The following is a 27953-nucleotide window of genomic DNA, read 5'->3' as shown; positions in this document are numbered from 1 at the left end:
CGTTTCATATATTTGAAATTGGAATACAATGAAGTGAGGTTTATTTCACTTTATTCCGCAGTTTAAAATATATGAATTAAGCAATAGACCACAAGTTTCTATCGTTTACTTAAGCAATAGACCACAAGTTTCTATGGTTTATAAATTCTTTACAGGCTGATAAACCACGCGGGATGTCGGTAGAACACGACTGAGAAGAATTCGTAAATCACGAGCCACAGGAGAGTGATTTTCGAATTCTTCGAGTGTTCTTCCAACATTCCAAGTGGTTTATCATGCCTATAAACCATAGAAACCTGTGGTCTATTGCTTCTATAAAATAATTCAGAAGACGCGTGATTTTTCCATGAGTTTACTGGCACAATAAACCATAGCTAATTGACCAATCAGAGCGCGCATTGATTTGGTTATTATATAAAGGCTGATAATTCAAAAATCACGAGCCACAGGCGAATGATTTACGAATAGAACTTGTGATCTATTGCTTTTATATAATAATTCCGAAGAGTCGATCGACGAGCGAAATTTCCATGAGCTAGTTTACCGGCACAACAAACCATATTAGTATCACCCAACTAGTGGATTAATGCAAATCCTGCATTTTGATTGGCTACGCTACTAGAGGACTATTATTAATAGTCCTCGAGTAGCGAAAAGCGTGACGCTTTCTTTCGTTTTATTCCCAAATGAAGATTTCTTTAACTTGCATTTGCTAACTTTCTTATTGCCTTTTCTGTCCGACTAGTTGGGTGATACTTTATAGACTATATGCCCGCAAGAGCTACGGGTCTTATTGTTAAGTACACTGACCAATCAGAGAGCGCGCATTGATTTGGTTATTATATATACGTCATATATTCTCTAAATCATTTGGAACAACCTTTCTCCCAAATGAGCGGGGAACAAAATCCCTGGAAACAGAGTTCTGAGATCAAACTTTTTATCTGAAATCAAAGGACCAGCGTTCATGTTATTGAACTGTACTGAAAACACTTGACTCTTCATAAGATCACGCTCTCTTCCAAACCATAAGAAGTTTGCAAAAATATTTTAGTTATCTAATATCTTGGAATAATTGATACAAGGGAAAACAAGGAAATGAGAATCTCCTTTCGAAACCTCTCCTCCCACAAAGCCCTCTTATACTTCCGTGCTTTCTTGGAAGCTCCTTGGTGTGTCCGAAGGCCTGGGCCACTAGTAGAACCAATATAGTTATGTTGATATATCCCTTTTTTTCCTAGAAATAACAGCATAACAACTTGAAGAGTGTCGCTCGGATGTGCGTGCTTCAATCGCTGTTCATTTCTATTCTCTCGCTTGACAAAAAGGTCATTGTACAACAAACATGATAAAGACGGCGGTTTACTAAACTGTGGTACAGGGAATATGAAGTTGTCGCTGAGGGTAAAAAAAAAGTTTGGAAAGGAAGCAGAAGTGATGAAAAGAAGGCAAAAGAAATGCTGGTTCTTATCGAACCAAAGGTGAGTCGGCTTAACCCAGTTGATCATGAGACTAAACATTCTACACGACGATTAATGTAGTAATAAATAGTGTTTGGCTTCATATGTTGACTATTTTGAAGCGAATCATAAATGAAAGGGATATTGATTCCACATTCCGTGAAATCAGCTGATTACATTTTGTCTACTGTCTCGCTTTTCTTTGTGTTAAGGTACACTTACATTGCCATCATTTCGATTTTCTGTGATTAAGAATGGCTTAAAGTAATTGAATCTGTTCGAGAGAGCAAACCAGAGCGAAGGAGAGTGGGAGGGGAATCTTTTTACATCCCTCACCTTTCTCTCCCTTCTTTGCAATGTTTTGCTCTCATTCGTTTCTTTGTGTGCACTCAAAACAAAACCTCATGCACGGAGACCGGCGTGTTGTTGCTGTACAGACGACGGTCGACAATTCTTTTTTTGTTATCTATTTTTCGACGTTTTTCACCGAAATTCTGACCTGCGAACACAATTATTTCCAGCAGTCGTCAATGAAATAAGTTTATAAGCATTGAATTAAATCAAAGCCAGAGGATGAATTGGAATAGAATGAAATAAAGGACTGTTTATAGTCTGTTAACAACTCTACTTATGTATATCTCATGTAGTTGACACAAGTATTGCCATTTTGAACTATTTCAGTGTATTCCAAGAGAGACTGACTATTAGTTATACGTGAAACATGTGGTTTTTGATTCTAGTCCTCCAGCTCGTGGGAACACACCAAAAGCTTACTAAAACGTGGTTTCACTAAGGTCAATTCAAATCTCTTTGTACAGAATATACTCCCACTGGGGCTTTAGGTTTGAAAACAGACAAAAGCTTTGAAGTGAACGGGGCTTTTAGTGATATTGCTTAATGACCTGTTCTGATTTTCGTAACAGTTCGCAGAACGAAATCTTTGTCTTTTCAGAACTTCCTGGTCGCAAAGCTATAGATGTTTTCTTTGGCTTTTGGACTGATCGTATTTTGTGATCATCAGCCATTTAAACTTGTTCATTGAAGGGATAAAACAAGTTTAATATTCGATTTTGACCAGCGCCACTTATAGACCTGAAAAGGATACGTGACTAAGTACTAAGCCTGACATTGGTACAGTAATTGTTAAGCAAAGTGGTTTGAAAATCCTGGAAACCAAACAACACAAACAACTGCTTTCGTGTCCAGGTGCCTGAATCAATTTATTGTGTGCATGAGATGTTTTGCAGAGGTTCTCAAAAAAGCGTCAACAGCGATTTACATAAGGAAGACAATAGTATACAAACCATAGTACACAAGTGTCTAAAGCATTTTTGCAGACAGTACGTGCAGATTTTACCGACTTTCTTTCAACCGTTAGGATTAATTTTCTTCCTTTGCACGGTTTTAAAACTGGAATTTGCTGAAGACCTTAATTTGGAGAGACGTAGGAAATCGGAAAGACTGCTCGAGTTGATTTTGTGATGGCAACGAGAAGTAAAGTTAGAGACAAAAGTATGTCAAAACTGGGAAATCGCATGGTATCATTCATGTTAAAGAACGAGAAAAAAGCTGAAAAAGAACTCGAACAAAAGATGAAAGCCTTGAAGGAAAAGGAACACAAGTCGATTGTGAAAATATGCGAGACGTCGCTGGATGTGAAATACGATTGTAGACGACAGCGAAACACCCAGGCTATGGAAGGCCGCCTCCTCGACGATCAGATAAGTCTTGGCGTTTTACGTTCATTGCAGTCTCCCAGCCTTCCGCGTAGAGGTAGTTTAGTGCCTATGGAAGGTACAGGAGAGGAATCGAGGAAAACTGAGTCGACAACAAACCCAGCGATTTTGATCAACAATGAAAGCGACGATGGTGGTGAGAGGGACGTAGGCAGAGGGCGCTCTCCAGAGAGTAACGGCCTCTTTCCTAATGATCCACCTCCTCCAGGAGAGACTGTCATCAACGAGGAAGAAGCTCAGAAATTGCTGAAGGTGTTTTCGCAAAGCTCGCGCGGTACCCAGCGCCGTCGATCGGCACCTGAAGCAATGGACTTGTCACCGAAACTTCTCATTCAACTGGCGAAGAGTTCACATGAAATTAAGAGACAAGGCACAACGCTTAAGGCAGCAGCTGCGATGAATCCAGACGAAAAAACAGGTGCTACAGCGACGAAGCCGTTGCATACAGGAGGACGAGTTTCGCCAGGACACGTAGCGGAGCAAGAAAATAAAGAGGAGGAGCCAGTTCCTCCCGGTCAGAGTGGAAGGCTCTGTGCAATAGTCAGCGATTCTTCTGGGGAAAGGTCGAATCATCTTACCGGGTCTCCCCGCACCCTTCGTAGACGAAGCTTTTCCTGCAATAAAAGTTTACTTTCCATTGAGACAAACGAGATCCTCTTAAGGGAGAAGATATCAGAGCAGGCTCCACTCTCTCCTCGACTCAAACAGCCTCATTCTCCTTTGCTAGGAAGACGAGGTTCAGGGATGGCTGTAGCTTCACACACTCTTTCTTCGCAGCCATCAACTAAGGATCCTACCTCAGAGCCGATATTACCAGGTTTGACCAGACCACAATCGCCGCGGCCTTCGTTGCGACGTACCCTGAGTCCTTTTCATGGGACTCAGCCAGGTTCCCCTCCTGCTGGACCAATGCCTCCCGTCGTGACGGGAAGTGCAGATCTAGGAGAATGGCAGTTACACGACCTTGCAACCGAGAACGACCTGCCTCGGCGCAGAGGGTCGTGTTCCAATCCAGCAGTTGATTCGTGTCATCCTTCCGCTCGTCGAGGATCGGCGCTACTTTCTCAAATCGATTTAAGCGGATTATCACCGTCATCGCCTTTGCGAAAGGCTATGGAAAACCCTCAAACAACCCTGAACCCGGCTCCTGCATCGCCCAATGTCTACAAAAGGCACTCAGTTGCTACCGAAGCCCTGCAAGGTCGAGTTGATGACTTTTTGAAAGCTTTGGCTATAAAAGGAAGCTGATGTTTAAGAGTGGATTTAACTGGCAGCAACGTAACTGTCCTCTAGAGTATAACAAGCTAAGTTGAACCATTCAGATCGAGAAATGCCCGGATGGTGAAGTGTGCTTTTTTCATGGCTTGGCATAAAGTTGTGGCAGTACCACTTCAGTAAACATTCCGCACTCTAAAGGAATTGTAATTGTTAATACATATTAAAGCAGTGACAACAACGGAACAAAGGACAGAAAAAAAATGCACATTGCTGAACTGCGTACATGTATAGTAATGTTTACAAAACTCGCAGCAGTGTTTTATCGGGGTTTAAAAAGCACTCGGCTACGCCTCGTGTTTTTAGTCCCGATAAAACATGTGCTGCGAGTTTTTTGGAACGGCTTAAAAAACATTCCACAAAGAGCGTGTCCCTCTGGACTCAAAACAATGGTTCAAATTGTGAGAGGTAAATATTAGCATACAAGAAAAACAAGCTATGCCTTATTAGTATTCTTTATGCAAAGAACACTAACGAGGAGTGTTTTATCAGGATATAAAGCTCATACACGTGACGTTTTATCGATGTTTTGATAGGCTGTTAGTCTCATGAATTATTAATGAGTTTTTTAAATGTATATTAGTAATCACACTTTGAAACAAATTACGTAAGAACTTTGAAGTTGACCTCCACCTGGCTTGCGAACACATGCAGGCATTTGGAGATGTTGACTCGGATTTTCCCTCCATTTCCCCTCCATGCGCCAGACTGCGTGTCGTTAAAAGCTTGTGGGCTAGGAAAGTACTCCTCGAAATTCGGTCATTAGCTATAGGGCAGCACTCTTCAAGTGCAAACCTTTTGCATGGCCCCGGCTGTCTGTAGAGGCCAAAGGGAATTTTCGATAAATGGTTATAAAAACGAAGCTTCAATTAGATTTTGAAGTTTAGAGTAAGTCTTATTTTAATTGTTGAAACAAACAGTGATATACGAGAAGTGCCATTCGTGGCCTCCACGTGTGAATTTCGAGTCTTAAGTAGCCCTCAATTATTTAAAATTTGCACACAAGAGCAACACTAAAAAAACCTTGAAGAAATTTGAAACCTGTGTGTCGCTAAATGATACGTATTTTTATTGAAAACGGGTGAAATTTTCAGTAATGGTGAAAGGAAACACGAATGCAAACAAAACAAAACATAGATTTTTACGAAACTTCTTCGTGACAGTAAGAATAACTGCAGACAGAAGCACGTGACCTTGATGCGTGTTATTTGCAACTCTTTTCCTTGGAACAAAGCTGGGGATTTCAGGACACCAATTTTATGCCCAAATATGGACAAAAATAAGATCGATGCTGCACGCGCGGGAAAATGAACGGGCTACAAGTACATCCAAATAAGGAGAATTTTAAACTAAAAAAACCCCAGCTCTGAACCAGAGTTAAACTCTTCAAGGTCATTAGCTTCTACTGCAGCATAATCGAGATCTGTACATGTAATTTTGAAATGTTTGCAATAATCTTCAGTCCTAGCAACGTGTAGATCGTAATAACAGTGCAGAGTCATTCAACAATCACATAGACTCTACGTCACAGCGTTTTGAACATCGGGGATTAACCTTACGACTGCTGAACAAAGGCTCTCATGCAAAGTTGCTCAGTTTTATACTCATTTACGCGCGAAGCATAAAAAACAAACAGAAGAGAGCAACGAAAAAGTAGTAACGAAACGAAAAAGTTCACAATAACCTTCAGTCCTGGCTAGCAATGTAGATAGTAATAACGTTTAGTCAGTCATTCAACTATCACGTAGACTCTACGTCGCCGCGTTTTCAATACCGGGATTAACCTTACGAGTGCTGATCAAAGGCTCTCATGCAAAGTTGCTTAGTTTTTCACTCATTTACACGCGAAGCATAAAAAACAAGCAGAAGATAGCAACGAAAAAGTAGGATTGCCATCAATTACTTAAAGGGAATCTCAACTTTTATGACCTCTTAGTGCTTCTGTCATTCTAGTGCAAAGTCAGTGTTCTATAGATCGTTTTCACGTGACGTCATCATTTTCTAAAATCCAAAACTAAAGAGCCACGAAAGTTTTTATCCTCATCAGGCATAAGAGGCGGTAAATTGTATCCATTTGCAATTTTAAAGCTCAATAGCGTGCTTCGTTTGGAAACCAGAGCATTTTGAATTTCTGAGTTATAGCGGTGCGTGACACGAGGCGACGATCAAGTTTATTGAGAAATATATATTTATCTCATGGTTTTGAGCCTTTTTAGAATTTAAAGAATCAGGAAAAGTGCTTAAGTAAATAGCTGTCTGTTCAGTACAGATGATCACTCGCCTAGATAGCCAAAGTAAGTAACAGATGTTGACACTATTTTCCGGCCGCCATATTGGTGCACCACAGATGTGCACCAGCATGGCGTTTTCATACTGGGCTCTGTAAATTTCTGCGAAACATTTCGACGAATATCTGAAGTTAGGGGAAAAGTACGGGCCTAAAACTTGGAGAAGTGTCTTCTTCATTTATCTTCCACAACATCACGAATTCTTGATTTTTTCCACTGGATGGTTTTCGATTTATTTTTTTATTGCGTGACAGTGAAAACGATCTTTAGGAAACACGTAAATCGTAGCAATGGCTAAACCAGACGGGATTGTTGCCGCGGGAGTCAAATAACGATAAAAATAGGCGCCCTGAGAATGCTCGTGATTAGCTATATAAACACATTGGCAAAGCTAATACCCTGGGTGCCAGAGGTTTTTTTCTCGTGGGGGGCGACAGCCGCGAAAGCGAGAGGTGAGCGAGAAGACCTCTGGCAACCAGGGTACAAAGCTAATTGAACAAAAATAAATCTCAAGCTTACTTTGTCAAACATATAGCGATACTCACCTTTAGCGATACTCACCTATTGTCATTAATGTACCAACCAGCCGGAGATCTATTGGCTGTATAAACAAAGTTTCTTTTGTTATGTGGTTGGCAAAATTTAAATAGCAAACATTGGAATTGTTTATAAACAGTGAATATCATTATATTGAAAATTAAGGTGTCATATCACAGCATCGGGGAGAGTGAGTGGACTATGCCCTGGGGCACCCCCTTCCAAACTTTCCAAGTTCACAAATGAAGAGTAAACATAATTAAAACAAATAAATTTGTAAAATATGGGTCTAAATTAATTTTTAACGTTTTTTTATTATCTGCCCGTTTTTCTACTAACAGTAATCCTAAAAGCAAGCACTCGCTTCTGTGATGACTACTTTATAGAAATAACTGGATGTCATAGGCAAGAACCACATGAAAGGAGAAGCAAGAGCGATTTTTTCTGCTCTTCGTTGCACTAAACACCGTCGCGTGGTAATCACGTAAATGCCGAGTCTGCTTAAAAGCCAGGTAAGAGTTGTCCTTAAACACACTGTTTTTTTGTTTTTCAGTAATGTAAAAGGAAAAATTGTTTCAGAGCAATTCATAGTGTTATAGCGAAAGTGAACATTTCGCATTATAAAATTAATCATCTCTAATGGAGAAAAGATACTAATAGCAATATGAATGTGGTTCTTAAGCAGAAAACAGCTCACTTCCGGTTGCCGTCTGAGGTCGGTCTTTCACGGTGCGGAAGTAATGGGGGACATATGTGGTTACTTTGCGGATCAATAAGATTGCTGGCTCACACCAGAGCTTGGACCGGGAATTATTATCGATCGGACTTTGGCATTTCAGACTTTCCAGCAGTTTAAGGCGAGGTCACTGCCTTTACTGTAAAAGAGACCGACAGTCAAAGAGACCATTCTTGAGGCTGCAGAATTCTCCACTGTGAAGGTAACAGATAGTTTCATATTTGTAACCGTTTGTTTCATTATTTGCTAGAGTTTTTTTTTATATTTCTCCTAGCAATAATATAATTGTGTTTCAGGGTTAAATGACTTCGATAAATATTCTGAAAGATGAATATCGAAGACCATTTTCTTTCTTCTTTTAGGATGTCGCACGAAAAATGCCAAATTTTCTTAATTTTTCATTTCTCCCAAACGGTCGAAAAGCGCATTTTTCAAGAGGAGATTCGTATTTTTTTTTCTGAAGAGATCGTTTTCAGTTTTACTGAAAAACGATGGTCATTCGCCAAGCTGGTGAGAATCCTTGTATCGCATTGAACTTCAAATATCAGTGTTAAAGGAAACGTTCAGTAAACTAGTCCTTCCCGTTTGTTTCGGCCAAAACTTATTTCTTTTTTGTGCGTTAAAAAATACGGACAAATAAAAAAACAGCGAATTTTGTTTTGAACCAACTCCCTCGAAATTTTAATTTCTCTGCCGTATAAAGGAGAGCCATTGTCTTCCGAAGACTTTCCGATATTTCGTAGCCGGTCCGACCGGGTTAATTTTTGTGACACAAACAACCTCTTGATTTTGATCTGAGAGAGAAAAAAAAGGTTGATATAATATTTATTCCCAGGTTGTTCGCGTGAATTTTTTTTGTGATTTCTTTTGCAGATGTACGATTTGATGAATAATAAATCAACCAGTAACACAAAAAATAAATTTAAAATACAATCATTGCATTTGAATGAACATGGTGTTCATTAGTTTTTGTTTCCAACGCAAATGCAATTAATCTCTGCACGAAATGAAATTTCTTTCGCTTTTAGCTTTTCACTTGTTGACAGTTACAACCAATACGGCATCTAAGGAGGCCTTTTGGCAATCAATGAAGTGCAGCTGATGAATTGTGCGAGTAGAATAAATATTGAAGTGAGTGACTTGGGTTAATGAAGCGAAGTGAAAGGCAAGGAATTTCACCTTTCAATTACATTTTATGTGGAAAATGAATATTATCATCACGAGGCGGGTTTAAAAAATTATCCGCTCTCACCACAGCATCAATCTGTGTTAGGTTACTGGCGCACAAAATACCGGCGGGTCTGGTTTTTTTTTTTTAACGTTTTTTTTTCAAGAATCGAAAGGAATTTTCGAAGTTGATTTTTTCGTATGACGATAGTTAATGATTGGCTGAAAAACATCTTATTCTCAACCAATCATAAGAGCCGAATCATTTGGGCTTAATTCTCACAGCAAACACAGGAGACGACAAAGAATTAATAGAAAGCCCAAGTACAATTTCTCACTTAAGGTAATTCCCTTGAAATTCTTCTACTATCAAACTTTTTTGGAAACTTGGCATAAGTAACATCAAGAGAAAATGAGGGGACAGAGAAGGAGGCTCCCGGTCCAGCCCTTGGGATATGTCATGTCTACGAAAGTTATTTTTAGACTAGCGGAAGTCTGTATTCCGAGACGTCCGCATGCAGGCCAACCTCGGTCTGATGTTTGAAAGAAAATAAATATTCATTAGCCTTCCACGTGCGCCGCCATTTTCTCTCTTCACTAGGAACCTGAGAGCGAGACAAGACTGCATGCGGACGTCTCGGAAGACAGACTTCCACTAGAACAAAGACTTCCGCTCGTCTAAAAATAACTTTCGTGGACATGACATATCCCGACCAACGCCCTGAGACTCCGTCTCTGTCCCCTCATTTTCTCTTGGTAACATTCATGATATGAACATTAAAAAAATGCAATAAAAAAAATGGGGTCACTGTGCTTGTTTAAGCGTCAGCAGGCTCTTAAAATGGGGTATTTTTACTGGTTGCGAGTTAAAAATTCGAATCACCTTCATACAGAATTAAGTCTTCGTTACTTGAAAGATACAAAATTTTATTTTGAAAATAAAGCTTCTTTTATTCACATAAGCAGTATTGCGTCATTTACGCCGTTTTTGATTGCTTGGTTGTGGAAATACTGCACTCTTTGGGACAGTTCCGTGGTTAGCTTGAAGTCCTCGCCTTGGCCAAAATACACCCAGTACGGAACTGTTTTCCAAAAAAATTCATGTTCTACTATCAAACTTTTTTTCTTCCTCAAATACCGCATGTTCTTTATTAGATTGTTCTTAGCAAATACCTGGGTCACCGTGCTCGTTTGAGTTTGAAGAAAATCTCTTACGTTTTGTACGCGCACGTGCTCATGAGCGCGAGGACGCGAGCTAATGACGCGAAAATCGTGCGCAGTAGGGATGCGCAATGCAATACCAAGGAATTACCTGAATTGTTTCAGGTAACTAACGTGGCATACCCTCTCTTGGTCTTGGTCTTGCCGTCCTGTCGGCTTTTATTTGCTTGGTCTACGTTTATTATTTTTTTTATGGTTGCGTCATGCCTAAGAAATTTCTTGGGTACAATTTGACGTTGTGAAAAACTGCCGATAAGAACTAAAGGAATCGCTAAGTTTGGAAATTAAAATAGATTCCTAAGGGCGGGACAGTTATTAAAGCAATTCGATTGCTTCGGCCGGTGAACACCTGTTTCAGCAAAAAACGGGCGAAATCCACCTCATGACCAATGGTTAAAGAACCGTGACCCACCTAGTGTAAGCGAAGTATGGAAAATCACTCTTCATAGGAAATTCAGTGTAACCTTCGATCAGGCGTTTCGGAGTTTCTTTAGGGAGGGCACGAAAATTGCCCTAATTTTCACAGCAAGACGCCTGGCAGCACAATGTCACCGTGACTCGAAAGGTTCGAAAAACAAATACTCGTTGGCAAAAAAGAGCCTCGGAACCCATAAACACTGCTATGAAAAAAAAAAACCCAACAGGTGGGAAAAGGCAGTGCAGCTTGCACAGGTGTGGTCAAACACCTCTCCTGACCTTCAACAATCTTGTATAAAAAAAAACGCTTTCTCTGCTTTTGAAGGAGCCACTGGGTGTTTTACAAACAATTAGAAATGTAAACTTTTGCTGAGAATTCAACGGGAACTTATTTTGGATCAAAGACTCCAGTAATGCCATATTAGTTCCAATCGCTATTCAAGTTAGACAACGTCGTTTACGTATTTTATCGAAGCCGATCGATCATGTGCGATCACACACTCTTAAAATTTTACCAGAAGAAATGGCCCTTACAAAAGAGATCAACTTTTGTAAACTTTTGTTCATTTAGACCTTGTTTTCAGAAAAAAATGCACTACATGTATTGTGATACATTAATGTCAGCGCCTTTTGCAGGGTTAGGCTCGATAGCTCACCGGCATGAGGAAAGGAATATATTGTAATTTTGTGTTTTTTTAAGAAACAGAACAACGTCTCGCCTGTATTTGGACACAAAATTGGACGGTTTTTTCAGGCCTCATTTCAACAGAAAACTGGATCTCTCTAAGTCCTCAAAGTTGATATAAATATTTACAAATCCAGTTAGTTGAAACTATTTATCCGAACGGCTAAACAGACATTTTGATGTCTCAACATTCAACCAGGAGTGTCTTGAATTCATGTCCTTCTCTGCAACTCTTTCGCGTATGGCTATGAGTGTTGAGGTTGAATTTCGATTGAATTAGACCGTACCTCTGTTGTTACCGGGAACAATTTTTTTAATATACTCGCCTGGTAATTCGGAGGTTTATTAAACACATATGGCATTTTGTGTCCTTGTCACGACTGTGTGCCAGCTGAATGTTTCTCAATCAAGTGCGTCACTTTGGTGATCTGATGCAATGTCGAACATGTGAAAGCGTGCGAAGGCGAGAGATGTTTTTTTACAATTTCTTAGGAGCGATTTATCACTTGCTCATTTAGCATCTATCAATAACACTTTTAAAGATAGGGTCGACGACAACCTTACCATATATTTCTTTAATTCGATCGATTTGGAAATGTTGCACGTGCCCTCCATGTGGTGATTCCTTTTTGTTTACAAAAGCCACCGTCGAGCAAAGGCCAGCCAAATAGAACCAATCACAGTCCAGCTACTATTGATGCTAATGAATATTTATTATTTAACAAAAGCTAGTTTCCCGCGCGGTTAGCACAAGTCAGGGATCATAAGAAGAAATGCTTTAAGTTCTGCCTTTTGAATATCACATTTCGCAGGCAAGCACTAGGTATTTCAGAATTTTTTTTTTTTGGTCGAAGCCTATAAATAAACGGCAAATTGTTGAATCTTTGCTAAAAGCTGTTCTCGCCTGTAAGAATTGAGCGTAAATTTCAATTGCTTTGTTAGCGTGTTCAGACACGTGGAGTAGTCCATTCATTTAAGAATCGGTAGGTTTCACGCTCTAATTTTATTTTCATTCTCAGAAGCCAAGAGGAAGCTGGTCTTGTGAATGTGAGGAAACTGCCTTGAGATTACTGTAATCGTTGATCACCGAAACGCTCTTAAATGGCGACGAAAGGGGAAGATTACGCGGCTTCTGAGCCATTGACCGGTGGTGAAGCGAAGGAAGGCAACGGTGAAGCTCTTCCTGCTGTGGAGGATAATAAAGTGGTCGGACTGAAAAAAGAAGTTACCCTTCTAAATGGCATCACTATGGTGGTAGGAGTCATCATCGGATCTGGCATTTTCATCTCTCCTAAGGGCGTTCTTACACATGCTGAATCTGTCGGGATGAGTTTAGTAATCTGGGCTGGATGTGGCTTCCTTGCGCTTCTGGGATCCCTTTGCTACTGTGAAATGGGTACAATGATTCCTAAATCTGGTGCCGAGTACTCTTATTTGTACGACGCCTTTGGTCCTCTACCTGCTTTCCTCTACAGTTGGACACTGGCGTTGATCATTCGACCATCTTCACTCACTGTTGTGGCGCTAACATTTGCGCGATATGTCAGCCAGCCTTTCTTTCCAGACTGCGAAATCAGCCCTATCGCCGTGAGAAAAATCCTTGCAGCAACATGTTTATGTAAGTGTTGCAAAATCATTGTGAAATAAGTTTCTTGGGGATATTTCTCAAACTCTCTAGAGCATCGTGTTCGAAGGTGGGTTTTACACAAAATTTTGTTTTGGTTTTTTTGTATGCAACCCTGACTGCTTTTTCCAAGAAGCTATTCACATTTAATCGAAGTGGATATTTTCGTCGAGTGTTAATAAGAGTAAATAAGAGCATTTTACTCGTCCAGGAGGGGGTTTACATTTTAAGGTGAGGAAGATTTCTAACTTTGGCATACGGTGTATGACGGTCGATCGCACACCGTATGCTAATTGACCTTTTAGCCACGTTTCGAAGCTGATGCAATACATCTACCGGACGGAAACAAAAGCTTCGCCGCTCCACGGTCCAATCGGAAAATGAAAATACCATACCATTGGGTCCCATGTGCAGCCTCATAAAAACCTTAAAACCTATTTTTTTTTTCTTTGCGTAAGTGGTTTTGAGAGAGAGGATTTTAATGTCATACGATTTGGACGATTCAGTGCATTTTCAAATGCATGTATTCTCAGACTTCATGATTCACCCGAAGTCTTGAAATTCTTGGTTATGTTTTGAGTTAAATTTTGCGGTTTCAAAGTATGTTATTGTTGCGTTTTTTAGAAATGAATGTGCATGAATTGAGTGTGCTAAACAGACCTAATTTGTACCATGCGAACCAAACATTCTTCAGTTATAAAATCTAATAAAAAAGTTGATGGTTTTTTTTTCTGTCGGAAAAAAACAACTGTGGCCTTGGAAAATAGTTTGGTTTGGTAGTTAAACAAACCGTCTTTATCAATTCTAAAATGTGGTTTTATCAAACGAAATTATCCACGGTAAAATAGATTTGTTGAGGTGACAGTCAAGGTTTAGCGAATTGGCTGACGCTCTAAATGTCAGCTCACAAATACGGTGGTTAATTTACTTAATTCAGCTTGTTTGGCAGAGCCAAATTTCCATGTTTCACTTTCGACCAATGCACCTCCATGATTACTATAGAAACTGTCACTCTTTCTTTTAAAGCACGGTGTGATTTCAAAGTGTTTTCGTCTGAATTCTACAGCTGAAAAGAGAAAAAATATTGACAAAATAAAAAATAAAAAATATTGACAAAATTAAAAATACCACCATTTTGCTGCTCCATTCAAGTGTTTTAAAACAAAATAATCAATTCTACAAATAATGGGTCATTGGGCATGTGAAACATCATCTCTGATAGATCAACACAAAGGCTGTCCTTTTTGCCACACCCTGTGGCAAGTTCAAGAAATTTCCTGTATAAAAGTTTTTAACAGGCACTTTGCATTCTTGGATTCTCCTGTGTATGCAAAATTTTAAATATTAAGTGGTGGGAAAAAAGCCCTTGCATCTCCTTTCATACATGTATAGCACTTGTGCACTTGTGAGCATTCGGTTAGTGGTAGTAAAATAAAAGACTGCGGAAAAGAATTCACACCTATTATTTCAACTTTGTATATATAATAATAATTATTACATTGTGTTTTGCCTATTGGTGGTAGCCTGAAAAGTTTGAAAGTGGGCACCTTATCACCTGCATCAGTTTGGTCAATGAGGTTGAGGAGTTGATTGTCTTAAGAGTATTCAATTTTCTAAGGCCCGCTTTAAACGTCGCACTTTACGTGTGCCGAATCTAATTCAAATGAGAAAAATCTATTGTTTTTGCTCATTTGCATTAGATTCTGCACATGTAAAATGCGATGTTCATCATGGGCCTAAGGAATGTTAAACAAGTGTTGTTGTTTAAGATGAATAATAATATACATGATTACCCCTGAGGGGGCTAGATACTCGATAAACAAGTCATTAACTTCAAACAAGTTATTGATTTATTGGTTTCAGAATTGTTTAATTTAAATCTTGCCTCACTTGCTCTTACTTGTTACCTCCAGAACATTGATGAGACTGCCATTCATTGGTACACAATGTATGCACAACAGTCAACAACTTGACCTTGACTTTAATTTTTTTTTTAATACAATTTTAGCGCTTACCATGTTCATTAACTGTGCAAGTGTGAAGTGGGCCACACGCATCCAGGACACCTTTACTTTTGGAAAGCTTATTGCACTTGCTATTTTGATTATTATTGGCCTTATTGAACTTGGATCAGGTGAGTTTAAATATGATGAGGCATGTTCCAGTCATCAAACAAACTGTGATTGTGGAATCAGTGGGTATTTGTTGACTTTTAAAATAACATTATTTTATTTGGATGAGAAAATGATTGTTGGCAAGTTTTTGTAGTGGTATTTAATTCCCAGGGGTTCCCCATTGACGAGTAAAATCGTCTGTGCAATAGACAGAGTAAAATTATGTATGGCCGGCAGCTTGGGAGTCAAAGAGTTAATAAGTTGTAGACTTTTCATCAGTAATTCTGATACAGTGAAAGAAACGTAGCACATGTGTAAAATGGATAACCAGACAGCATGCTTGCACCCCTAAAAGAAAAATTGCCCCTGCAAGAATCTTTTTTGTTTTCCTTTGGTGTCATTGCTTGCCTCGTCATTACAGTGGAAGGATTTTGTGGCCACATCGGTTTGTGGTATGTGTGTATGTACATTTATATTCATGAACATGGCAGATTGAGTGGCAAAAAAATCTCCATTTACTTTTAAGGTAATGTCAAGAATTTTGAGAATTCTTTTGAGGGTACCACATCAAACTTGGCAAATGTTGGATTGGCATTCTATTCTGGACTGTGGGCATACGATGGATGGTATGTGAATATAAACATAAGTCAAGTTTAAGCTGGTTTAATATATATGGAGGCCTAGGCTTGCAACTCGACAGTCCTCATTACACAGAACATGTGTTCAGATTGATGTTTTTATAGTCTCCAACAGTCAACTTGAATACTGTAATTTTATTTGTCACAATTCCACAGGAACAGCCTAAATTTTGTCACTGAGGAAATGAAGAATCCAGCAAGGTGAGAATTGAAAAATCTTGTCTGACTAAACAACATCCTGTATGATAAATTTTGTCTGTTCATAAGCTGAAGACAACCTCAGTCCCTTCATGGCTTGCTCAACACTGATTCAACATTTGATCTTTGCTGGTTCACTAAAAGTTGAATGGATATTGAAAGTGCAAACAAATTTTTTCAGAGGTATTCAAACCATTCCAACGTAGTGGCAGCAATGTGCCAACAAATTTCAGGGGGTGCATTAAGGGCCAGGCACAGGACAAATTGACCAGCTGTGTACACTCTTTTGCCATGACTTAGTGCACCTGTTTTCATCTTTTCTCCGTTACCTTATCGTATTATCAAAAGCATTACAAATGTCCAGCTACCAAATGCTGATGACCTCTTTAGCAAAATCTTAATTAATGAAACCCTTGAATTTTACATGATTTTTGGGTAGTAGGAACGAGAAACCAGACCTCGCTGTGGAGATTCAAGTTGTTGAATAAACTGTAAACTGGCTTTGACTCCATTCAACATTTTTGGAAACAAACATGATTCAAGCAAATATTACAGTGTAAATCCATATTGTGTGCAGTTTAAACACTTTAAATTTAATTAAACCTTTTTCGACAAGCTTCAATATTTACCCACTTTCAAAAATGTGTAACGACTTACACTGTACATGTATTATTTATGTATTAACTCTCCTGGCATTTGTGTCAACACAGTGTTAAATGCTCCCTGTCCTCTTTAGTAAGAGGTTTCTTGAGAAGCTCGTATCATTACAGTTTTCTGTGGTAAGGGAGGCAACTCTGAAGAGTTAACTCTTACAGATAATGAGGCTGGAGTATAATAATTATTTTTTAAATTTTTTATTGAGCCTGTAATTTGCTTTTTCCTCTGGTATTAATAATTTTTGTGGATCATTTCAAACTAACCAGTTCACTTGTAGATTATCATGTGAGCTGTGTTACACACTTCATGCAAATTTGTGTGATTATTCCCTGCTTTGCCAAGCAGGCTTTGGTTGTTTCCTATCTGTTAATAAGGCAGTGATTTTTTCAAACCCATTAAGATCAAGATACATGTAGTATGCTCTTTTGAGGTAAGTATAAACATTGTTTTATCTTTAGGGATCTACCGCGTGCTCTGATGATTGGAATCCCTCTAGTTACCATTGTGTACCTGCTGACCAACATCGCTTATATCGCTGTAGTTGGTGGAGATGGAATTTTGAATTCTGCAGCTGTTGCAATGGTAAGCTGTAGGTGACATTTCTTAGAGGACGGTTTCATGGTTCAGTGATCTATTCCAAGCTTTGACACCAGATTTTTACTGAATAAGGTGAAGGTCAGTTAAGGCAAATACGGTAGACGACATCTGTTGTTCTCACAGGAGGTGAATTTATGGCACATAAGTTATCTGTTGGTGTTCAGTTGGTCTATAAAACAAAGTTACTGAAGATGTTTTTTTTAAGACTCAACATTGGTAACAAGGCACCATTGTGTTGGCCGTTATGACTGTATCCTGCTTTTTCTATTTTAATGTTGATGTTTGGTTCCACAGGTTGTCGGAGATGTGAAACTTGGCCCTGTAAGTTGGTTTATACCCATCTTTGTAGCATGTTCCACCTTTGGTTGTGTGAATGGACTGGCCTTTAGTGGTGCAAGGTGAGTTACATGTAACTTTTGAGGTGATAAGTGAGTTTGACGGCACTTAGGTGCTGTTACTTTGTTTATACCCACTATGTATCTTCAAGTTGTCTTTTTCCCATGTCCCTCCCTCATATAACTTTTTTGAAACTTTTTCATCAATTAAAATATTTATGTAGATTGCTCTCATTTACATGTACATACATGTGTAATTAACCCCGTTGAAGTCCTGAAATTTTCAGGCTTCTCTACGCAATTGCTTAATTGCATTCATTACTGTGAGGATTGTAGCTTGACCTGATTATTATTATAATAATAATAATAATGATAATAATAATTATTATTATTATTATTGTACTATTTAACATTATTAGCCAAAGGTGATGTGAATATTGTTGAATAATTATTGTTTCAGTATAATTACATAGAAGATTATTTGAAAAATATGCACTTTCTTTAAAATAATAATAATAATAATTATAATAATAATAATAATAATAATAATAATAATAATAATAATAGTATTATTTTCTTCGTCTGTCACCTCAACAAAACGGCTTGTGGCCAATTTGAAAAAAATTGCTTAGGTGATTATCATGTAATAATCACCTTAAGTGCAACCTGTCAGCACAGAGAATTTTCAATAATCACCTACATTGTATGTAATTATACTTAAGGATGTGTACATTGCCAGTCCATAATAATATTGCTTTTAAGTCCTATCTAAACTTTATTTGTAGACTGGTTTTTGTCGCAGCTCGTAATGGGCACATGCCAAAAACTCTTGCCATGGTACACAAGTCTTGCAATACTCCTATGCCATCCATCATTTTCTTGGTGAGCTGTCTGTTTTTAACGAAGTATTTTATCAAAAGGAATTGACTCGAATGCCATAATTATGCTACTGAGACTGGGATGAGCTTTTGTTGTTGCTGTATCTGTGAGCTATCTCACCTTGCCCTGATTTGCATATGCCCATCATTTTCCTATGAGTGCGTCTGTGTGTGTGTGAGAGATTGAGAGAGAGAGAGAGAGAGAGAGAAACAGCACTGAATATTAAAAGTTTCATTCCATATTTTATCAAAAGCTTGATGAAAATCTTAGCCCATTCTACTACATAATCTGTGATTATTGTCTCTTCAAAACTAAATTTTTCACAGAATGTATGTGCTAATTTATGCTTTTGCCAACTCAGAATTTACGAGTTTTTCATGGCCAATTTTTTTGTGAAAGTTCCAAACGTTTTGATATCAGGGGAGATCAGGAGAACTGGAACCAAAATTGTTTATAACAGGATAACAAGCAATCTTGTGTTAACTGTGCATGAACAAGGATAGTAAGCTTTGATGACACATACACATGTACCTGAATTATGTACTTCAGGTACTTTGACTGACATTTTGGTTTTTTGTTCCATGGCAGCATGTGATTGCAATGATCATGTTGATTCCTGATTCCAGTGAGTTCAGCACCCTGATCAACTACTTCAGTTTTGCTGCATGGCTATCTTACTTTGCAGTGTTTATGGCATTGCTCTACCTTAGATGGAAACGCCCAAATGCTGTCAGACCCTACAAGGTATTTTATATCACCATTAACAACACCATACACCGAAGGCTCAGTTGGTTGAGCACCAGGTTGCTGTGCAGGAGGTCGTGGGTTCAACTCCGGCCCAACCAACACTCGGGGTGTTTTAAATAACTGAGCAGAAAGTGCTGACTTTGTAATGACATCTGCAAATGGTTAGACTCTAAGCTTCTCTGATAGGGAGGATAAACCATAGGCCCTGTCTGACAACCCTTCAGTGTTCATATTCCTGTGGGACGTAAAAGAACCCACGCACATGTCACCAAGAGTAGGGCATGTAGTTCCCAGTGTTGTGGTCTGTCTGTGGTCTGTCAGTGGTGTATCATGGTTGAGAGGATAAATGCTAGGATATTATTAGCTACTTCAACCATCTCTAAAATCCGAGGGTAAACAAAGATATGACATTATTAACGAGACAATAAAAGTATGATCTGAAGTCTCATTTACGTAAAAAAAGATTTTATAATTTGTCTGCAAGTGATTTTGAGGGAAATATTAGGAACTGTAAAAGATGAAGAGAGAAAGGTGGTCAAAGGTGTTGAATGGGGTTGTCCTACATTTAACAGGCAAAACACTGTAATTGTTCAGTGTCCTCCAGCCTAGGGATCCTTATTCTTGGAAATGATTCTGTGCAAACTAACCTACGGCTTGCAGGGCTCGAAAATAAACGAAAAAAATTTAGTCGCATTTTGGGACAAGATACGAAAATTTAGTCACAATTTCACAAATTTTTAGTTGCAAAATCGCCACACTGCATTGTGTTGTCAGCGGGTTAGCAAAAAAATGTGAGCCTGCAATACTTGTGTGTAAAGAAACCGCTGAAAATGGCGAATGATCTAAGGAATGGATGTAACATCGCTGCTAAATTACTCTGCAATTACGCTATCTTCGGAGAAAATTCACAACAAGAAACAAAATAATTTTGTCATTTATATATTTATTTTAGCAAAAGTAGCAGCAAAGTGGCAACTGCTACCCCTTTTGTTTCAAAAGAGCGAAGGTGACAACAAGTCGCAAATTTGCGACTTCTCCAGATATCTCGGTCGCAAAGGGACAAATTTAGTTGCAAATGCGACTGTATTGGTCACAATTTCGAGCCCTGGCTTGTTGTGTTTTGGATGCCATTTTGGTTCAAGGTGCTCCTTTTAACTTAGCAAAATAAAGTTCTGATACAAGAACTATGTATACCTTGTATTATAATTGGAAGCCCTTCAGTTTCTTCAGTATAAATTAATTCATAGAAGGTGTGACTACAGATGTTTATTCATGAGTTGCAAAGCTTAGGAAAATGAATGAGTGAGCACCAAACAAGTGAGTTTTCCAAAGTTTTGCAACAAGTGAACAAAATAACTGCAAAATACTCAAGAATTTTTAAATGCAAAGTGTGAATTTTTTCACTTACCATCAATGTCAATTCAAATTCATGGCAGCATGTCACGCTGTGCAAAGACAAATTCAGACTCTGTTGACTTACATTCTTCATAGAACTGTTGAATCTTCCTCCTTGTTCGAGTTTGTCTCGATAAAAGCATCTATTAATTATAAATCCAGAGGAATAAAACGGGAAGCCAAAGCCATGTTTTTGAAACACAAACTTCAGGTGGGCGCTGATATGAAGACCATGCTTCTCCGAAGCCATTTGAGTTCTTTGCTCTGATTGGCCAAGTGATTCTGCTCTGGACAATGATTGGTTACATTTTTCAAATGTGAAGAGTACTATATGCGAAACTGATTGGATTTATTGCTTTTTTCACATGTGAAAATATGGTGCGTGTAGAATTATATTTTGCAATTACAATCCTGGTCAAAACTGTTGGGACAATTTGCACTTTTTTCACAGTCTCCAAAATCAAGACCCGTTCATTCATCGCTGGCATGTTGCAACATTGTCTGGGGGGAAGGGGGGGGGGGGGGGGCCCGAAAAAGGCAGCGAAAGAAGAGCACACATTGCTCATATAACAATGGAGGCATGTACAGTAAGTTCTCTACTTTTCGCCCAAAATTTGACAAGTGTCTCGAAGTGTTTTGACCCACACTGTAGGTTTATTGCCTAGAATTCTCGCTGTATATATATATCATAAAAGAGAGTATTGCATCAGTACCAGGACGAAAGAAAAGGGCTAACGTGACAAACCAGGAACTTTTACAACCCTGAATCAAGGTGCATGCTTTCCTCCTCCAGCTGTTTTGTCAGTGATTATCATCCTCTAATTTTGGTTGGGGTATTGATTAACGTACATGTAGCTACTGGTATTTGTACCCAGTGGGTGGTTCAAGCCAAAAGTTTTTCTTTCTTCACAGGTTTGGATAATTGTGCCAATAATCATCTCCCTGGCAGCTCTGTATCTGCTGATCACTCCCTTTTGGAAGGAACCTAAGGAGAGCTCTTATGCACTTGTCTTCATCCTTGCTGGTATTCCTGTTTATATCATTTTTGTTTGGTGGGAAAAGACGAAACATGCTTGTGATGGCTTCTGTGGTAAGTAATGTACTCATTGATGAGTTTTCTCTTTTCAAAATCCAGTTGCATTTTGCGATGAGATACGAAAATTTAGTCGCAATTTCGCAAATTTTAGTCGCAAAATCGCCACGCTGCATTGTGTTGTCAGTGGTTTAGCAAAAAAAATATGAGCCCGCAATACTTGTGTAAAGAAACTGCTGAAAATGGCGAATGATCGAAGGAATGGAGCTGTGCACGTAACATCGCAGCTAAATTACTCTACAATTACGCTATCTTCAGAGAACAGTCACAGCGAGAAACAAGAATTTTGTCCTTTTTTTTGGCAAAAGTAGCAGCAAAGTGACAACTGCTAAACCTTTTGTTTCGAAAGAGCAAAGGTGACAACAAGTTGCAAATTTGCGACTTCTCCAGATATTTTAGTCGCAAAGGGAAAAATTTAGTCGCAAATGCGACTGTATTGGTCGCAATTTCGAGCCCTGAAAAGGGTAGATGTATGAATATTATACAGTATTGGTGGATGTTTTCCATTTTAGATACTAACAAAGGGCTGAGATGTGATTGACAATCTTGCAAAGCTGAGGTCCAAAAAGCTTGTCAACTCATTTTTTTTTTTTACCAAATATTTGCATGTTACTTCTTAGAAACATCATCCTTTTAAAGTGCCTCTCACCTCAACACACTTTTCCCATATATTTATTCTCCGATATCATCCCAAATACATGGTGTTGGTTTTAGAACAGTTAGATTGAAAATTCACTGTTTCATTGGCTTTGAAAAACGGGAAAAGTGGTCATACCGTGGTTAATAACCGAGCAATGAAAGGGAATGGGTTCGATACCGGGTTGACGTCACAAATTAATCTGCATCGCTGTTTTCAAAGAACTACCTCAATGCAAATTAAATTGTGACGTCAACCCGGTATCGAACCCATTCTCCTTCATTGCTCGGTTATGGATCAAAGTATGATCACTTTTCACGTTTTTGAAAGCCAATAAAAAAGTCAAATTTCAATCAAAAGGTTCTATAAACAACACGATGTATTTGGGACGATTTCGGAGAATAAATAAAGTGGAAAAGTGTGTTGAGGTGATAGGCACTTTAAGGTCCTTTCTCCTTTTGGGGGAAGGGTGTTGGCTGGTTGGTTAAACAAGAGTTAATTAACTGTGAAGTGAGTATTGGTGGTCTGAGGCATTGATGGTTGGTTTGTGATGATTAGAGTTTGGCTAACAGGTATTTTTATTTTCTTTTTCCAGGACGATTCACCTTCTTTGTGCAGAAGGTGTTCAACATTTCTTTGGCAGAGGAAGCAGGGGATAATCTGTATGAAACCTAATTTCATCGTCGCAAATGTTCTCTATTTTACCCCATTCAGAGCCCTTTTGAAATGCTACGCTTTCAGACTGGTTGGATTCAGACACTGTTACATTTAGTCGACCCTGCATGAAATGATTTGATTTTAAGTATCGGTGCCAAAATGCACATTTAAGTAGTAGGAAAAGTTTTTCATTTTGAGCTGTGGGTGTGCTTCTCTATATATTTTATAACATAGAGGGCAAAATTACTAAATGTTCATTGGCCAAGACAGGGGGCATTTTTCATTAATTTTGTTAATTGCTCCAGGCAAAATTACTTCCATTATTTTCATGGAGATTTGTTTTTTTGTAGCAGGGCTGGTTTGATTGCTTTTGCGTTGTTGCACAAAAATAAATTTTCATTCAGCTGCGTTTTACAGTTCATTGGCGGTAACTGAACATCTAAATGGCTTCCTATGAAATTGCACAACAGCACACATTTTTGACCTTAATAAAATAATTTTGTCCTTTATATTATAAACAAGTAATTTCAAGTTTCCTCATAAAATTAAGGATTAATATCATGCTTATTTTCAGAAGTTGCAGAAATTGATATTAATCCTTTGTTACTTAACCCATATGATTTTCTATACCAATTGACAGTATAACGTGACAAGGTCCTATTTTTCCTTCTACCGCTTGAGTTTTCATCAGCACATCACCCGTTACCACTTGTTGATGAAAACTTGCTTTGGTCAACTGTAATATAATTTTAAAAAATGCAACAGATTCATCTTGCAGTAGAGCACTTTGGAAAGCAATTTTGATAATGAAAGTGTTTTACTCCAACATCTAAGGCAATTTCAGCACGCTTGCATCGGATGTAATATCCTTTGATACAAGCGTACTGCAAAGATTAATTTATTTGCCAATCCTGAATATCGTTTTTTTCGGGACATTGATCGTGTATGGTACAGAATAGTAAAAGAAATGTGACATCAATGTATGAAAACAAGAAATATCCCTATTATTATTATTATTATTATTATTATTATTATTATTGTAATACAAATATTTGTATAGATGGTTTTCAATCACGTGAAGAGACGGCCATGTTGGTGTACAAAACAATACGAATTTATGGCTCATGTTTTGCATTATAATAAAGTCTAATTCCCAAAAGACCTTTTTCTCTATTATTTTGTGCACTAACATGGCCGCTGTGACGTCAGGTGAAAACCATCTATAGGTGTGGTGTAAAACAATTAACATAGGTTATACAAGTACACGTAAAGGTTCTCAGTGCTGTCGGTGTGAATGAGGTCAGCCGTGAAGAAATTTGCCCAGTAGCCCGGCACCACATAAAAACATGGACAGGAACCAAAACACAAGTTGATAGGTTTACAGTACACCAGCAAGAGTAGTTTTGTGTGCACTTTGTGAAATAAGTATTATTTATTGATTGTCTAAAATATTTGTTGGTGTTTGTGAAAATTTTCTTGTCGAGGGTTTGTATGCACCTTAAAAAAAATCTTTAATTTGTTTCCCTACAGCCATTAAAATTTAAAATAACTTCAATTTTACTTTAGCGTCATTACTATTTTCAGAAGTTTTGTAGTACACTTTGTTGTGTTTGGAAGGAATAATCTTGACTGTCCTTTTACCTAAAACAAAGTATTTATTTCTTAAAATATAAACATGCGGTTGTTGACAGAGTATTTCACTTTTTATTTTGTTAATGTACTAGCTAGGAAAATAGAAGTAGAAATGTTGCAAACGTTCTCAGTTAATTAAGTGATATTGTGGACTTATACTTAACCTGTGGTGCATGGGAAATTTCATCCTTTATGATAAAATATGTTGTTTGTTCAAGTGATCTCACCTCACCACATTCATGATTGTATGACAAAGATATAGTACTGTAAGGTTGTGTGGAAAGTATAAAGGCTAGTACGTATTTACTCACTCAATCAGCGGCCAAGTGTTCCAACTGAAACAACAAAATATTTACATAGGAATCTTGTTCTACATGGGTTGCCATTTATTTGTTTTTGAACACCGTTGCCCAATTCTCGATTTTCACATTTCCCGTAATACACTTTGTTTGCTCCCCAAATTTTGCATGAACCATTGTTTTCAAATGCTCTTAGGATTATGCAGTGTGCCAAGAGCATTTGAAAACAATAGTTTGTGCATAATTTGGGGGGCAAACAAAGTGTATTATGGGTAATGCAAAAATAGAGGATAGACCATTTTACAGTCCTGTGCTCAGTTACCAGGCCTTAAAATAAAAGCAAGGCTGAAGTTGACCTTCCTTTGATACAAACCTCCCTGCTTTTCCTAATAGTATGTAAATAGAAACTTGTTAGCATTACAACAACCTGATTTACATAAGAAAAACAATGAGCTTTGTTTCAAAGCAAGGTCAGCGCTAGCCTCGCTTTTATGCGAAAGCGTGGTAACTGAGTACAGAACTGTAAAATGGTCTATTTCTGCAAATAATTGCTCAAGGCATAGCCAGAAGAGTACAAGATTTCATTACATGGGGCCAAAAGGATTTGTTTTTCCTCTGATTTATCTTTTTGCGCCTCCAATATTTGCAGACAACTATTTAACAATTATACGCGGAAGGCGAAATGATTATTAGTGAATATTCACCGATAATCACTGAGCCTGAGGCGAATAACTGTTTTAGTATAAATACACAGGTGATTATTTCAAAAAAGAGAAAAAAAACATTTCAATACGAAATCATCTTCACTTACAGTGGCAAAACGACTACTGGCAGCCATTTTGTCCGTCAAGGTGATTATCCGCTGATAATCCGAGATAGCGAGCCAATGAGAGCGCACGATTTTGTATAATCTGTGTATTTATACTAATGATGGTTATTGTTAAAGGGACTGGTCTGGGTTCGCCAAAATGACAAAAATACATCAAAGTAAACGATGTTTGTGTATACCCTTCAATAGTTATTGTAATGCGAAAAAAAGTTTTGTCATTAGCGAAAAGTACTTCAAAAAAATTTGCATTATTGTAGGAGGACAAAAATAGATATGAGTATTGTTTACTTAATGTATTAAGTCATTTGTTCTGAGTAATTTTGAATAATGTGTAATTATTCTCAAACGTTAGTTGGTCCTGGTGTTACTGTAATTCAGGTAAAACAAACTCATTTTATTAGCGAGTCTTTAGTTGGGTGGATGAGCTAGTTTTATGTACAACGGAAATGCACTTGTTTACTAATTCCTTGAAAATTCGAAGTACCAAACCAGAAGATCATAATATTTAACAATTAGACCCGTGGCCCTTGAGGGCGAAGGGTCTAATTGTTTTAGTATCACCCAACTAGTCAGACAGAAAAGACAATAATAAAGTTAGCAAATGCAAGTTAAAGAAATATTTATTTTGGAATAAAAACGAAAGAAAGCATAATGCTTTTTGCTACTCGAGAACTATTAATAATATTCCTCTAGTAGCGTAGCCAATCAAAATGCAGGATTTGCATTAGTCCACTTGTTGGGTGATACTAAGTAGGATTAGGCACATAACGTGTTAACGGGTTTATCTTCGGGGATATTGCTAATGATGTTGGTGATTTATCTTGTGGTGCCATTTTCCTATGACAGTTCAAAACATTGGAACGTTCTTGTAATCAGCGTCTTAAAGATTCGCTCAAAACCTGTTTCTAGTCCCTTACTAAAGAAATCAGTTCAGGGTTTAAGCACTTAGAATCATTGTCTAGGAAATCTTTGAACAAGTATTGAAAAAATTAATACCTTCTGTGTACAATTTGTGTTGTAATAAAGCATTAATAATTCATGTGTAGGTATTGTTATTTCGCCTCTCAGTGTTATACTTCGATCAAGTTTAAAACGTAAGGCAGTCCTGTTATTAGTATTGCTTAGTTGGTTAAAACTGAATAAAGTCAGATGATATCTTGGATTGACGGTTTTACCATCACATGGTGACAGCATTCTTAGAATCTTGACAAAGACGAGGTTCATTTAACAGACCGAGTGCCGGTACGTCGAGATGTCGCTATTCGTATTTCCATCAGAAGAAAGCAAAAAACCCTTCAGAGGTCGATTACATAATTTTACCTTTTTTTTTTTTTTTACTAAAGCCGTGTTCACACTCAACGTTAATTATGATCAACGGAAGTATAATTCAGGCAATCATACTCCATTCAATTTTATTCAATTATGGTTCTGTTCACATCTGCGAAAATTCAAATACAGTAGGGTAACATCGCAGTGTGAGACAAAATGGCGCCGTATCGCGTGGCTGCCACGATCATCATCACCATGCTTGAGGCGAGGAGAGAACCAAGGATAGCTTCTGAGAACAGAAGGTGACAACTCCAAATCTTCGCTCCATAAAGCGATTAGAAGTTTAGTCTGCTCATACCAACACGTGCTCGTCTAGCTGTTCAATTATGCATTGTAATTACTTCAAACAACCTCAAAGGGGTGGTTTGAAGTAATTATAATCCAGTTATAATCAGGGACTGTAATTAGTTGATGTGAACCCAGTTCATATTTACTTCGATTATAATTCGATCACAATCGAGACCTAATGTGAACACGGCTTAAGAGAGCTTCATGCGAATCTTGCGAATTCGCATAAAGGCCAAAAAAAAAAATTTTGTACGCTTTTGACTGAGTCCCCATTTGTTCTGTATTTCGAGTAAAGTAAGCAAAAGAAGCCTTGTAAAACTCGGCAGAAAAAAGAATTTTATTTATTTGGACACTTGCTGTATGAAAGGCTTGATTGTCCAATTTATCAGGGCGTGGGCCTGGGTAAAGATACACTGCCGGATGGTCCAGTTGAACGTGAACGGCGACCAAGCTGTGTAGCAACTCGTTTCCCGATCGCATATT

General features: G+C 38.2%; 3 protein-coding genes across 3 annotated transcripts in view; 2 read left to right on the top strand and 1 right to left on the bottom strand.

The window, feature by feature from the left end:
- The first annotated feature begins 1229 nt into the window (after positions 1-1229).
- Positions 1230-27015, top strand: LOC138022116 (b(0,+)-type amino acid transporter 1-like). The gene is made up of 14 exons (XM_068869143.1): positions 1230-1481; positions 7683-7808; positions 7982-8234; positions 12542-13140; positions 15155-15280; positions 15787-15886; positions 16055-16099; positions 17212-17335; positions 17645-17748; positions 18471-18567; positions 19153-19308; positions 21619-21796; positions 23032-25363; positions 25971-27015. The coding sequence occupies exons 4-13, from the start codon at positions 12624-12626 to the stop codon at positions 23109-23111; spliced, it is 1527 nt and encodes a 508-aa protein (XP_068725244.1). The 5' UTR covers positions 1230-1481; positions 7683-7808; positions 7982-8234; positions 12542-12623; the 3' UTR covers positions 23112-25363; positions 25971-27015.
- Positions 2942-4444, top strand: LOC138020931 (serine/arginine repetitive matrix protein 1-like). Its single transcript, XM_068867820.1, has one exon. It carries the CDS (start codon positions 2942-2944, stop codon positions 4442-4444), a length of 1503 nt encoding a protein of 500 aa, XP_068723921.1.
- LOC138020929 (regulator of G-protein signaling protein-like) overlaps positions 26050-27953 on the bottom strand; it is a gene marked incomplete at its 5' end in the record, with an annotated part of 45365 nt that continues 43461 nt past the window's right edge. The window contains one exon of the mRNA XM_068867819.1: positions 26050-27953. This exon is cut by the window's right edge and continues 60 nt beyond it. Coding sequence (XP_068723920.1) covers positions 27856-27953 — 98 coding nt within the window.

The sequence above is a fragment of the Montipora capricornis genome, chromosome 10 (genome assembly GCF_036669925.1).
Source record: "Montipora capricornis isolate CH-2021 chromosome 10, ASM3666992v2, whole genome shotgun sequence".
Lineage (NCBI taxonomy): Eukaryota > Metazoa > Cnidaria > Anthozoa > Scleractinia > Acroporidae > Montipora > Montipora capricornis.
The sequence above is the reverse complement of the archived record's forward strand: the minus strand, read 5'-3'. Positions and strand labels throughout refer to the sequence as shown.